Genomic DNA, 14748 nt, shown 5'->3' on the forward strand with positions numbered 1-14748 from the left:
ACCAAGCTGCTAGTCCGCCGGAGAGAGGAGGAGCTGGACCTAGAATCGCTGAGTAGAGGGCATGCAGGTGGGGAGTTGCCAATCTGACAGGCCGAGAAGCAGAAGGAATCACTCCGCGGTGCTCTGATAAAAGATGAATGCAAGGTATTGTTACGCGTCGAACTGTTTAGGGTTCCGGCCTGTGTGGGCCAGTTACCCACTGGGCCAGAACAATTGGCTTCTAGAGAGGTTTTCCCATTCGGTACTTGAGAGGAACTTTCCATCCTCACCTCAATAGAAAATACTCCGAGCACGGACTTGTTGGTCACAAGTCAGTGAAGCCTTTCTACAAGAAAAACAGAGCTTATCCACCTCCACCGTGCCAAGCGACCGCTTCTGGACACCATATCTGTCCAGGGCGTCAACGTCAGACCCAAGCCCATGTTCCGCTGGCTTGGCATCTGGTTCGGTTCGGGACTGTCGTTTCGGGTCTACGTAGAAAAGCGACTGACACTAGCCAGTGGAGCCCTCCTAGGTATCCAGAATATCTTTTGGATCAAGTTTATTGTCCGTATGCAGCTATCTAGTTATGACAGACATTATGATAAACCTGGCCCTGATGAGGCTTACTCCTTTCAAGCCAGGAGAGTAGAATCCGAAATTCCATCGCTCAACTTGCTGTCCATGCACAGCCTGCTCGGTGAACTTAGCAAGGAAGCTTTGTTTCCCGTAGAAACGAGAGCAGAGCCCTCTTTCCACGCATGGTAGTGAAAAGAACGCTAGTCATGAGAGGGAGCCCCATGGGCTGCCTCTGTAAATGCTGTCGCTGCCTGCTGAAGTGCCGACAGTAGAGGAGGAGATGCGTTGTCAGTCTGCCTCGTTCTGGCGCAATACCTACAGACGTCTGAGTCGGTTTTCCCTATGAGACGTAGGTAGGTTGCTATGTGTCCTATGCCTGTGCGTAGCTGGATATACGCGGGTGACACTCCGAGAAATCCAGAGTAGTCGAAGGGCTTCATTGCAAACTTTGGCGTCTTTCTAGTCAACAATCGGTACTGCTTCCCCAGGCCCAGTGGGCACGTCGGCCATGGTCTTCATTCTGTTCTTCGAGGTCCCACAGTGCGCCGGGCACCAATGGAGCTGGACAGGATGTTGGAGAGATTCTGCAATGCTGTTCACTTGCCTGGCCAGATAGCTAGTTCCTTGCGTCTGCCGGAGCGCGACCTGGCTGTCGGTAAAGATATAGCAGGGAGTGTTCCATGATCAGGCAATTCGCAGGGCTTTGTGTGTATGCATGTGAGCGCATGCGTCCGCAATCCGGAGGCCTGGGCCCAGAATCCAGGAGTAGCATTTGGCTGCTCTCGTGTGCGGAGTGAGGGAACAAAGGCCCGCTGCAGCCCTCGTCGTGTCCTCTCGGGTGTCGAAGGAGCCGTCCGTGTAGATGATGGCTGTGTGCTGTGGGATCGTTCGGAGGAGTTTACGATGTCTCTTCGCTGCCTCCTCTTTCCCTACGCTGAGAATAACCGGGCGTAGGAGCGGGCTATACCATGGCGGGAACCGAAGATTGGTCCGTCCTCTCTATGTTCTGTGACTTCGGAGACTCATCAGCAAGAAAATGAGGGACTGAAGTTGTGTGAGGAAGGGCGTTGAGGGTTGAAGGGCCGTGGTTGTAGTTCCCCAGAGCGGGTTGGTTTCGTGGTACCGTTGGTAAAGCCTTGTTTGACGGGGTGGTTGTGGTAAAGCTTGATGAAGCGAAGTGCATACTGGTATGCGAGCTTCATGTGCCTGCATTCCGGCGGGAGGAGGGCGCTTCGACCTCCAGTGCTTTGGTCGGTGACCTGGGGAAAGCTCCCACGATCGTGGCCAGTGCTTGGTTCTGGAGCTTCTGGTACTGCCCCTCACAGGGACTGGCAGCCTCTTCGTCCGAACCAGAGCAGGGATCCATAGTCAGCCACCGAGCTTCACCTAGGCCACGTATAACTGGCGCAGGGCATTCAGCCCGAGCCCTCTTCGCTGGCGGGCGATGCGCTGGATGCCTTGGAGAGCTCCGTTGGCTAGGGTCAGTCGCTTTCCCACGTGGGTCCGAAACGTCAGCCCAGAATCGAACCAGATGCCGAGCCAGCGAACCACGGGCTTGGGTATCACCTCGGCGTCCTGGATCGTTATGGTGTCCAGCAGGGTTTTCTGCCACGGTGGAAGTGAATCAGCTCTGTTTTTTTCCACTTCGAAGGTCGCGCCCGCCTTGTCGGCCTTGTCGAACAGTTCTCTCAGGGCGTCATGAAGCATCCGGCAGTTCTTCTTTTCCGACGTCGAGCTTGCTGCGAGGGCAAAGTCGTCCATGTACGACAGCTGCAGCGTGCCATTCTGTGCGCTGACAAAGCGGACATACAGCAAGAAGAGGATCGGGGAAACAGGGGAACCCTGTGGCAGCCCCGAAAACTGCGTAGGATTTGGAAAGCTGGCCGTTGAACAGCAGTCTGATTTTGCGCCCGCAGAGTGAGTGGCCCAACGGCTCAGCTCGTCGGGCAGATGGAGCTTCCGGAGGGCCTGGACCAGCTTTTCCGGTTGGACCCAAGTCGAATGCGCCCAGTATGTCGAGGAAGATCACGGTGGTGATCCTCTTTTCCCTGGAGGCGCCGCTCGATGTGGTGTTGTAAGAGTAGGGCAGCGTCCATGGCCGAACGCTGTTTCCTGCCGCCGATCTGCGAGCTCTCTAGAAGGTCCGGCTCGACGTTTGCCAAGTACGCTAGCCGATTGACAAAAAGCTTTTCGAGGAGTTTGCTTAGACAAGGGAGGAGCGAGATGGGCCGGTAGGCCTTTGCTCTGGAATAGTCGGGCTTGTTACGCTTCGGCAAGACGACCCCGATCGCGGTCTTCCACGCTGCAGGGTGGTAGCCGCTGTGGAACAAGGCTTTGTAGGCTTTATAGAACACGTGCGGGATGGCCGCGTACGCCTCGCGGATGATCCGCCAGTTGATGCGATCCTCCCCCTGGGGCTGAATCCTTCTGCGGAATAGCCTTTTCGATCTCGATCGCTGCTAGGGTAGGCCATTGCCAATCGCCTTTGCTGTTAGGGTAGATCGAGCCCGGCTTCTGGGGCCGGCAGGTGATGGATGCGGCAGTGGAGGTAGTGTTCGTGGCGATGGAGGGTGATCCGACTGCTGTATTCCCTTGAACAGGGTGGAGACTAGGGCCTCGCATTTTTCCGGAGAACGAGTTGACGATCTCTTCTTTCCCGCTCACCTCGTAGCGTAGCGCGAGTATGAATGGGTCTGTTCTTAGTTTTGGTGTAACTATACGCAGTGAATATCTCCTTGCCATTGGCCTCCGCCAGAAACGTAAACCAGTGGTCTGTTTTGGCCCGGTCGATAGCCTGGAAGTAGCTGTTCCTAGCCTCCTTGCAAGCTGTTTCCATATCCCGGCTGGATCCCTTGTATCGTCGGAAGGCTCGATGATAACGCATCCGCTGGACGGTTAGGTCTGGGCACCACCAGGCTTTGGACCTGTCGCATGGTCGCTTCACTGGGATCGACCCATTTGTGGCTTCTTCGATGGACTGTTGAAGCGATAAAGTGACGCTCTGAAGCGCCTCGATCGGCTAAAGCATCTATGGTGGACTCGAGAGAGACAGCAGCCTCCCTGAGTTGTCTTCGAAACCTTTCCCAGTCGGCCTTTGGTGCAGAACTGGGGCGAAGCGGTCTTGCTGTCTGGTATGCTGGGAGGACGCTCGAGGCTGACGGCCTCGTGGTCAGATCCCGTACCTGGGAGGTACGACCAGTCCTGCCAGTGGAGGCACCGGAAGCCGATGGAGAAGGCCAGGTCTATCACCGACGTTCTCTTCGAGTTCGGCCTGTGGAATGTCCCACCATGCGACTCTATGGCAGCATGATCGATAAGTAGTGTGGCCTGGACCGACTGGAGATGACATGTAAGACGCTCGGCGAGTGGGGAGCTTTTAGCCAACGGGTTCCACCATGGGTGGTGGAGGTTGAGATCGCCTACTGATTAGTGCAGGCGTGATGGGCAAGTGGAGATCGAGAACCTCTCTGTACTGTCAAGGAACCCTTCTCATCGGCCTGGTTGTAGATGTTCACGATGTAGAAGTTCTCTATGGGCGTGATGACCTCCAGGACCTGCATGTAGGGATCGGAAACGAGGTCGAACCGGGGGTTCACTTCAGGGGAAGGACTTTCGGATGTAAGTCATGACTCTGGGGCGATTCTGTATGCTAGAAAGGTCCGTGGACTCTTGTGGTACGAGCGGTCGGAACGACGGATGGGAGATACAGCTGTGCAGGCCGCTTCCCTGAGGACCCTTGTCTTGGAAAAGATAGGGTTCTTGACGGCAGAGGATGTGTGATTGGTGCTCGAGGGCAATCTGGAATAGGGATTGCAAGCTATGAAGCCCCCGATTCAGGTTGTGCTGTACCAGCGAGATCGCCTCTAGCATAGCGCTTTGTACCCTTCGCACTTCTCTTTGTCAAAGGCCGTGTGTCCAGTCTGGCTGCAATTGGCGCATTTTGCAGGCGCGTGTGTGCAAGGGACCTTGCTATTGCAGTCCTTGCAGCTGTGCTCCTTGGTCGGATGTTTCCCCAGCGCAGTAGCCGCACACGTACCGTCCCCTACAAAGCACAGGGTCGTGGCCCAGCTTTAGGCATCTGCGGCACTGTGTCTTTGGTGTGAATGACTTGAAGCGGACGACCTGGAGGTGCTGGCCTTGGATCCAGATTCCGTTCTTCAGGCATTCGGTTCCGTCTCCCTCCTGGACGGCGAAGACCATGGACGAGTGAGCTTTGCCTTCCGGTTTGGACAACCATCGGACATTCCCCTGAATTTCGATGTCGTTGAACCGCTTCACCTCCTCGGCGAAGGAGGTCGGACTTAGCGATGTCGGGACGAAGTGGGCCACCAGCTTAGGCCAGGTATCTGGCCTTTCGGCTGCCGTGATCGGCCAGCCCTGAAGACCTCTTGCCATCTCTGTTGCTCTTGCAGCAGTTGCGAGGCCGTGAGAGAGCGAGGTCAGGACGACGTTCCCTTTCGGGGAGGCGTGTACGCCCTTGATTGCATTGCACTGGAGTCTGGCGTTGATCCGGTCCCGAATCAGCACGGGGTCGAAGCGAGGAAGTGCTTGGTCTTTGTCTTTGAGAAGAACAAGAGTGTGCTCACTTTCGGTCGTTTTCTTTCTGTTGTCCAGGTACAGAGGCGTGTTGGGGGTTTTGGTTGTAGCTTGTCCCTTATTGAGGACTTCGCTGTAGGTATTCCCCTTTTGGGTTGGGCCTGTTGATTTGGCAGTCAAGATCAGCAGCTCCTTTAGCTCGTGTACCTCCTTTTTCGGAGGTTGGCAAGTTCTTGAGCGCGTTGCAGCAGTCGGGTGTTATGTTGGGGCTTTGTGGGTCCGGCGTCTTGTCTGTGGCCAGTGCTTCCAAGTTCTGGGTCGCCGCGGTGTAATCAAAGCCAGAGTAGGACTCCTTGGCCTCTTCTACGAGCCGGAGGGCTGGAAGCAGATGGCATGCTTTGGCCTTCTGTTGGGCGGGTCTGTCTTCGATCGTGTTCTTTTCTGGGCGGTTCGGTGGGGCTAGGTGTGGGCACGTTGCTGCAGTCCGCACGGACGACGATGGTTGGGCCTTCGTCTATTAAATGGTCTGGTGTTCGTGACCGCGTACTCCTTCTTGGAGTTGTCGGCCATGGTGACGACCGAGCAGCTCTGTTACGAACTGGCGGCATCACCGTCGCTGGTGAGGCTGGAAAGCGCCCGTGATAGTGGTAGAAATTACTGAATTAGGAAGGTACCCTCGATGCAAAGAAGAAAAGGAGGTGGATTGGGTTTTGAGCTCTGATCTCGTTCCTACGGGAAACAAAGCTTCCCTTTGCTAACTACAACGAACAGGCTGTGCATGGGCAGCAAGTTGAGCGATGGAATTTCCCGGATTTTACTCTCCTGGGTTTAAAGGAGTAAGCCCTCTTCAGGGCTAGGTTTGTCATAGTGTCTGTCATAGCTAGGTAGCTGCATACGGACAATAAACTTGATTCAAAAAAATCAAAAAAACGTGGATTGACAATAGGTCAGTTGTTCGTCAGTCTAGCCAGATCGTTCCAGCATGCCTCCGGCTGTGTTTTTTGACATTTTGAAATGTATGTGTATGTGTATGTGCGGCCGAGTACAACTCTATAAGGCTTCATTTCCTTTCACTATTCACCTAACGCCATGTACGTAAGACATCTGTCACTGCTAGCCGGTGCACCCCAAACCCAGTTCATGCACTGTCTCTGCTCGAACGGCAGCAGAAAAACTTCGCTTGGCTTCTTTGCGTGATTACTAATAAGCTCTCTCCCAAACGCGCCAGGTTCGAAAAGCCTATTGAGCCTCTCCTCCGCCACATTCACGGTAGGTAGATTCAATGCATGAAAGCAACATCGTCAAAGTTTCGATGTCGCCTCTCTAGACCACGATACACGCGATACACAGTTCACCCAGCCAGTAGACATCCATCAACTCGAGCTTTACCTTATGCAGCAATGGACATCCTACAACATACATCAAACATACACACAAGCCTCTTCCAAAAACGTGGTTTAATGTCGTTTATTTTAGCCCACTTCTCGATGACTGAGTCACACAGTGTTGCATATGTGTGTTGTTGAATTGAGGCTTTACACTTCTCGCAATCCCACACAGGATACCGTTACTGAAGCTTGCACCACAATCATGACCTCGAAAAGGCTCCACATGGGATTCCAAAGTAACGAGCAATTGCCTCATGCCTATAGCAGGCGCCAGCATTATACGATTCTCTTCCTTGGGGATGGGCCACAGGCACGATTCGTGCAATCCTCGTATGATGGTGCCTAGCATATTAGCCTCGCACCGATTAACCTGGCCGACCTTGGGGCGGATACAGCTCAGGACGCCCGGTCTTTTCTCTATGAGCGCTTGCACAGCATCATGAAGATGATCCAGAAAGGTTTTGATCCAGTGAAGTCGTATTGACGCCACTACTTCTGAAGAACAAGTTAGGAGCCTTTCTTCGAACAACTAAGGGGCTCTCCCTTACCTTTCAGATCAGCTGGCGGCATTACTTCTTGGAATCTGAGACGACATGCCTCGCCTTCCTTAGTCTCCTCCCTTTACGAGATCGCCATTTGTGTTAGAACGACTGTAGTATGCTATGTCGGTAGCGAATTTGCACACGAGGTCGTAATCGCCCAATTCCCAAGCTATCCAGAGGCCCTTTTCGATCTTTTCATCTGATTTTGACCACTTGCAGTATCCATCAATGAGAAATATTCTCCACTGGCTGGCCCACGGCCTCAGCCAACGGACTAGGTCGTATTTGTCGCTCAAGACGGTGATTTGGTAGAGGAGGTCAAGGTCAATTTCCTCGGCGCTCGATGGAACCTTCTTCAAAATTACCATGAATGATGTGGCAAAACACGGCGAACGCCTCATGGTCATCGTCGGGTAGCTCGACTGCCCATTGTCTGCCGTTCTCCCGCGTTTGGGACTCAGCGAACCCACCACTAAACATCCGTTTGAACACAGGGGATGCTCGGCACAATGTTCTTGAACACACTTGGAAAGTCCGCGCGACGCGGGTGGCAAACCGACGTCCCGCCGGCTGCATCGCCCTTGTGCTCACATATGATTTCGCCCACCTCTAGGATCAGGTCGCCGTCGCAATCAAAGGTTATTAGCTCTGGAGGCTCACATTGATCGCAGCACTCCCAGTCGACTTTTTCTGCGTGCTCCGCCTTATGAACCTCGGTATTTGTTGCTGTGGCAGCGGCGCCATCCAGTGCTGTTTTCTCTTGACATAGACTGCCTGTGACTATGTCTTCAGTGCCTATGGTTATGCCTTTAACAGATTCCGGAACTGTCATTGTGAAGTCAGTAGTGGTCTTCGTCATAACCACAAGGTGCTGAATATCCAGGTAGGTCGATTCTGGCGCATTGGAACCACTGAATCTTATATATGTCTCTGATGCTAGGTTCCAGCTTCCTCTTGAAACATCTATAGGTTTCTACTCCACAAGTTGGTACAGCCCCTGTCCTCTCCCCACCTACCACCCACCACACAGGCCACCTACGGTACGACAAGGTCTTGGTAATGCAGTGCCGCCATGCGGTTGAAAAACGGAGACGTTCTACATATTATGGGGAGGAACCGTTAAATATTTTGGTAGAATTTTGAAAATCAAGGTTTGCTACCTGTATTCAAAATTGACCATCGCATGGAAGTTATTGTCGCTCGGCCCAAGTGCAAAAAGCGCTGAAGCTTGGAGGTGGAAGAAGCGGAGCTAAAGGAGTGGCTGCTTTCGTCAGCCACAGGAGAAGGCGGCTGTGCTACGTGGGGCCGGACTATTACAGGCAGAGCTTGAAACAACAACAAATGCCATGGCTAGCTTTTATCCGACATAATGGAGCAGTCACGAAAATGACAATTCTCATTAAACGCGCCGACAACACAGTGTAGCATCCGCTTGACCATCGCCAACATGACCGCAGTCCGATACGGCACTTCCTGGCACTCCGCTCAGGACACGGAGACTTCGACTGATACCACCGGAAGTTCCGGTACCCGCAGAACGAGCGGTGCATCTGCCGAATGCTGCGGACGCCAGAACACATAGTACACTGCCGAAAAACGAGACGGTACCAGGCCCGATGGCCGATGTTCGACCCCGAACCGAGAACTTTTACAAGAATACTTGCAATGGATGAATCGATATGGCAAGCCTATAAGGGAGCGTTGGGTCCCATGACTTGCTGCCTCTCGTCGGTGGCCGGTCTAAGGAATGGTGTATTGATGATACGACAGTTCGCTCCAGTTGTTACGAGCCCTGTTGAGGCGTGCAGGGATCTAACCGAATGATACCCTCGTCTCGATTCCTTCGTGGTAAAATGGCTTGTTACTCTGTGTGCAATTGAGTCAAATTCGGTAATACTCGTTTTTAATGCTTGTTGCGGCAATGTGGACTTTGGTGGAAGCTAGACCACGACTAGGATAGAACTTGAAACGGTATGATGATATATAACTTTCAACGGAATCATTCTAAGTTGGCAAACCAACTAAGGACTGGCATGCGACTGACTAAGCCGCGCCAAAGATGTACGGGAGACTAGGAGTTGCGATGATCAGAACCATGACAAAAGAGGCCTCGTAACCGTAGTCTCCCAATGTATAATCGACGTATTCGCAATAGAACCAGAATTTTCCAGTGGCAAATCATACTCTCTTTTTGCTGCATCAGATCGAAGAGTCTCACTGGCTGTTTCTGGTCCTGAGTTCTGTTTGCCTTTACTGTGATGCATAACCGGAACCGCTGCTCAAGTGGTATTGAGAGACAGGCATGAACGCCCGACGGATAGCTTGTGATGCTTCCCATACCTGTTCTCGTGCGCAGGACAGAGCCTGATGTTTCCCCCGCTCCGCTTGTACCATTCGATAGACGTCGGTCGCCTCGGAGCCTGAATCACCCAGCAGCGTATTCTCCTTTCGCTGCATCCGTCGAGAAGCTCGAAGTTCCTCGCGCGCTGTTTCTGGTCCTGGCTTCATAGTTGCTGCAGACCTGTTGGCCTAGCAATGGCGCACTAGCGCACTAGCTCAGCAAGCGGGCCAGGTCTAGAACCCACCGTTATTAGCCCGCATTATTTCCCAGAACCAACTCCCGAATCCTCCTGAACTGCGCAAGAACCTCTCTTCCTCAAGACACGCTCGAGTCGAACAACAGGAACAAAGGAAGGTAATGAGAACCCGCTGCAGCCCTGTATTTGTGTCATTGTACTGTAAAATTCAGGTTCAGCGTCCGGATTTCAGTCCGCACTTTCTTCTCGATTGACCGCGCGCACCTCTAGCTTTATCTTCCCGAACCGCGCCAAACGCCCCGGTGAACCGGCAACCCAATTGGCCCGAATCGCATCGCTTGAGCCTTATGTAAGCAATGCATGACACCTATGCTGGTCGCATCAGCCTTGTCTCCCTAATGAAGTTTTGACCTACATCTGAGCGAGATCCTTTTTACGAACTAGTCGATGATGTAGTTACGAGGAGCGCAGCTGGTTCCATCCAAGATCTAGACCCCTTGTCCACTGTTGGTCTCAGCGGCAAAGTACATACGCCTTTCGTGGCGCCATAACCGACATTCGCCGCTCCTGCTTTGTCGTATATGGCCTCTAATACGGAATGCTGCCCAAATGCTGCTGTTTTTCTTGCGCAGTTATTCTTGCGCAGTTCAGGAGGATTGGGCAGTTGGTTTTCAAATGACGCGGATTCGCGAACCAGCTCTACGCTAATAACGGTGGGTTCTAGACTTGGCCCGCTGGTTGCGCTTAGTACCATTGCTACCTTCCGACTCTGCGCCCCTACAGCAGCAAGGACTAACAGTAGTCAGGACCGGAAACAGCCCGTGAGACTCTTCGAGCTGATGCAGCAGAGAAAGACAGTACTATATGTTACTGGATGATTCTCGCTCCATTCGAATCGGCACACCACGTCGAAAAGGGTGCAATTGGAGACTACTGTCGTGCGGACCAGAATGGTTGTTTCGGCCCCACAATCACTTAAAAATTGGAGGGACCCGAAAGTGAGCATCGACCCATCTACGCTAACAACGGTGGGTTTTAGGATGGAAGCAACAGGTGAATACAGAAAGTTAGAGGTGGATGAGAGCAAGGCGACGAAAGATAATGGAATCTGCAACTCACTGACGGAGCCTCGACCCCATAAGTGGTATTTGTTTGGCCAAATTCGTGCGGTACTGTAATGGGGCTTTCCAGTTGGGAAGTACTGGTCCATAACTTACACCCCTGGGGAGAGGCGAAGTTCTGGACGAAGCACGACTTGTGAGGCATAGCCATGCAAGAGCCTATTAGCAGCATCTGACTGGGAGCAGACATGGCGGAGGGTCGAAGTGAGCCTGCACCGAAGGCGGCCGACAGCATGTGATTTCGGATCTTTGGCCTATTCGTGAGCAAGCGGCTCATCTGCAGCTGCCGTCAGTCCGGACTCTACGTGCGGGACGTACCACCGTGTCCTAGCGTAGATTCTGGCTCAGAGGCATTCTACGTCCTACAGTCCTCCATTCGGAGCCAGGTCAGCAGAACGAGGTCGACCGGGGCTAGGATCAAGTTCTGGATTGGCTGCTCCCCACCCCCGAACTGCTCTAGCAGCGCATCCGCCCCCGCGCGTGAACAGCCCTCCTTTCGGTGCTGGTTCTGGCTCGCCAATTTAGACGCTGGATGGTTTCGGTGCGCTACTGACTGTCCCGTTCCTGAGCCAGTCTAGATGCCTGCAGAATTGCATGGGCGACTTCGCATGCATTCAAACCTTTCCTGGAGATATTGCCGGACGAAGGATATCAGATGAGTACACAGCCTGGTGCATACGTGTTTGATCGACTACTCGAATCCAAAAAAGCATCTATTGTATTGGAATACACCAGCAGCACCTCTCCCCAAGCAGACCTTATTCGAACCTCCTTGACCACCGAAGATTTATGCTTCATGACTGCACACCTTGACTTCCTATCACTCGTCGAGAAAAGGCGACAGACGGATCGCGATGCAGCCGTCCAGACATCCCAATTAGAAATGTTAAAAGAAGAAGGATGGGTAGTATTCGATAGTCCTAATTCGGATTTCTTCAGATGCATTTCTTCGCGCGACACTCGCAGACCGTATGCGCGTTTAAAAGGGCCATTGAATGGTTCACGTCTAGGCAGCGAAAGACCGCCAGTGGCTCTACAATACCACACATCCTTCAGCAATGAAACGGTCCAGTGTAGAACTGAATGAGAAACTTTCAGCTAGTTAAGGAACCCACTATTCTGGCCCACTCAGAAAGTACCTGACCTACGCAGGCCGGAACTCTTAACTAAACAGGTTCAACCGGTAATAGCGGGCTCCATAACGACGACCCTGACGGTGAAGTGTCTTCGACCTTATACGAACGGGCTCTTTGACTGCTGCCAATTTCCGCCAAGTTGTAGCTTTCCGGGGTTTTTTGTTTGGTTGCCTATATACTTGCTCTGTGACAATATAGGATCATGTCTCGCCTATATCCGGCTAATGTGTTGGGACATTACCCCGCATTTTACGACCGGTTCAGCCGGAATCTGTCATGTGTGAAAGAAAATGAGACCCGCTTAAAGCATCATTACTATCTACAGCAGTTTCTGTCTTTCCAGCCACTTGCGTTATTCAACAATTTGTGTTATGTTTCCCTGAAGTCGTCTAAGCTTCGACCGCAAGTTGATATAGCGGCAGCGCACTCTCTTGCATCCTTTGTGTTTCTCACTAGTTACACATTCATCCCACTCCCGCCCTCCCATATTGCTGGGCATTATGGAGCAGGCATCGAGTCGGATCTCTACGCTAGAAAGTTCGTCACTCGAAGGTCCCCAACCAGTCTGGCAACCTTGCTATTACCCTACCAACGAAGTGTCATCGCTCAAAGAGACATTTGGGAGCCGCCATGGCGTTCATTTCATAGGATTTACAGCAAACTTTCGCTTCTGCAAGCTGGCTGTAACGACTGAAGCTGCGGATGTATTTCGCGAAGGATCTGTCCAAATTCAATGGGAGGACCAAGACGCCGCGGTAGCGAAGCCGCTAGTAACTTTCGCCTCCATCCAGGGAGAATTAGGAGTGAAGACAAAAGCACTACACAGCTTCCGGACCAATGCTATTTGGGGCATTGAGAAGTACGGCAGACAATTAGCACCGATCTACCGAAGCGACCCGGGGTTTTCGCAAGTTCAGCTTCAACTCGAGAGTAGTATTTTGGTCAGCGACATCAAGGTAAGTCTGGCCCCGAGGCCTACAGTTGATCAAACAGCTCACCAGTGATAGCGGTCATCTTCAGGAATACAGGAATTGTTTGCGCAACTCCTGATCCAGGCTTGCTTGTATTTAGAAGAGGCAACAGATTTCGTCCGTGTAATTACGGCTGAGCGCATTGTTGGACAATGCCAAGTGTTATTTATTGACAAGCCAGACACCCTGGATAAAGAAGGGCAAAAGGCCAGGCTCTACCAAGTGGCCTTGCTTCGCCGTCTCTTCCAGATGGCTGGAGGCCAGGAAGATGAGCTGTTGTCTCAAACTTATCCACCCCCGGCCGGGAATCCCTATAAAAGCCTTCAGTTGCTGGGTATAGTAGTTGGAGTTCCCGAGGGTTCCTTTTCGCAAAGCCAGTGGCTTGAGCAATATGCTTCCACTGCTGTCCCGCTGCGAAGCTTTCAGGAACGGGCTCCCAACAGAAGAGGATTTAGAACTAAGGGCTCAACAGCTACGTGAACGGGTGCTCGGATTGCCGCCAATTGTGAGGGTTTTCCCAAGTCGGGTTGAATTCTGACTTGTCGCCTGCAGAGTCTACTCGCAGCGAGAACAGATGAATTCTGTTTTATCTTCAATCCGTTAATCGCATCTGCAAGCTAGCGGCTTACGTATACCTTCCGATACGAGAGGATCAGCTTAGGGAGGCACCTAATGTTTCTTTTCTAGCCCATCTTTACGAACTTTCCCGCTTTTGTTATGTAGTTATGCAAAGCCACGATGAGTCGCTTCATCTCGCAATCTTTTATCGGCCGTTTCCAGTTCCCAAGGCTGTCGTATTTGGCCACTGACTTACTAACAGCTCCTTCATCTATGGCTGAGACAGTGCGTCTTTTCAATAACGCTGGCAAGATGATCACGCTGTTAAGGAGTCGTATGAAGAGGGCTATAGCAGGTATGGCCCAAAGCATTAGATGTTGGAGCATGACAGGCGCATACACACCAAATATTCCACTGAGTCTATGTAGTCATCAAACTGGAGGCAGTTCCAAGGTTTTCTGGGAATCAATCCAGAGTCTGTTTGGATTTCCACAACACAGAACAGCCATCTTGGGATTGAAGATATTACAATTACCCGCCTCGTAAGATACTCTTTTAGCTAACAGGACAACAGGCCTCTGCGTGATGTATCGTGGCCTTGACCGTAAGCTCATGTAAAACTGCATGCAAAACCGCAGTGGATAGAGATCTCGGCAAGCTGGCACTGAGACATCCTACAGAGCACGGGAAAGAAACCTCGCGGCCTTGGCAGTAAAATTGCGGTTAGAATATAGAAAATGAAGGTCTAATACCTGTATTGAAGGTAGATTGTTGTGACTGTGACCATTGTATGGAAGCTATGGTTGTTCGGCTCGGGTGCCAAAAGAGCATGAATATTGCACAGTGGTAGAAGCGGGTTAAGGGGGTGGCTGCTCTCGTCAGCCACAGGAGAAGATGGCTGTGCTGCGTGCACACTTCCGTCCATTACGCACTTCATCGACGGTATCAATGGGGGAACTACCGGAGAGGAAACATTTTATTCGTCTGTGAACTACGACTGCATGTAGGAAGTGCGCTTAGAGCTTGAGAGACAACATATTATGTACCCGCTCATTGTCTTGAAAGACCATATACTCACCTAAGCAAGGCTGGAAACAACCACACCAACGTACACCAAGGGTTCAAGGTGGATTTGGTTGATTCTGACTAATAAAAATCGAAGCTGGGTGGGTGTACTTGTATTAGGTGTAAATCAGGAGTACACCAGGTGGATTTGGTGTGCGTCAATGAAGCTATTCAGGGCTATCGTCAACCTCGTCGTTACCCTATTACGTGATCCGGGCCGCGGTTCCCCTTCCGCTAACCGTTGCGTAACACGTGCGACTTGGTCACTGTATGCCAGCTGTTCTAAGGCATCCTGTTCCACGCGTTCAGCTACCGTCATACACATGCTGACAATGA

General features: G+C 52.1%; 3 protein-coding genes across 3 annotated transcripts; 1 reads left to right on the forward strand and 2 right to left on the reverse strand.

Annotated features, from left to right (window-relative positions):
* Positions 1 to 3166: 3166 nt before the first annotated feature.
* PG998_014486 (uncharacterized protein) lies at positions 3167 to 5664 on the reverse strand (the record flags this gene model as incomplete). Its single annotated transcript, XM_066881302.1, has 6 exons — positions 3167 to 3535; positions 3598 to 3977; positions 4022 to 4167; positions 4595 to 5255; positions 5302 to 5513; positions 5642 to 5664. 6 exons carry the CDS (start codon positions 5662 to 5664, stop codon positions 3167 to 3169), a joined length of 1791 nt encoding a protein of 596 aa, XP_066723433.1.
* A 1425-nt stretch (positions 5665 to 7089) lies between these two features.
* PG998_014487 (uncharacterized protein) lies at positions 7090 to 7856 on the reverse strand (the record flags this gene model as incomplete). The annotated part of the gene is made up of 2 exons (XM_066881303.1): positions 7090 to 7496; positions 7550 to 7856. The coding sequence occupies 2 exons, from the start codon at positions 7854 to 7856 to the stop codon at positions 7090 to 7092; spliced, it is 714 nt and encodes a 237-aa protein (XP_066723434.1).
* A 4462-nt stretch (positions 7857 to 12318) lies between these two features.
* Positions 12319 to 13269, forward strand: PG998_014488 (uncharacterized protein; the record flags this gene model as incomplete). The annotated part of the gene is made up of 2 exons (XM_066881304.1): positions 12319 to 12774; positions 12826 to 13269. The coding sequence occupies 2 exons, from the start codon at positions 12319 to 12321 to the stop codon at positions 13267 to 13269; spliced, it is 900 nt and encodes a 299-aa protein (XP_066723435.1).
* Positions 13270 to 14748: the final 1479 nt, after the last annotated feature.

The sequence above is a fragment of the Apiospora kogelbergensis genome (assembly GCF_038363985.1).
Source record: "Apiospora kogelbergensis strain CBS 113332 chromosome Unknown utg000012l_segment0_segment0, whole genome shotgun sequence".
Taxonomy (NCBI): Eukaryota; Fungi; Ascomycota; class Sordariomycetes; order Amphisphaeriales; family Apiosporaceae; genus Apiospora; species Apiospora kogelbergensis.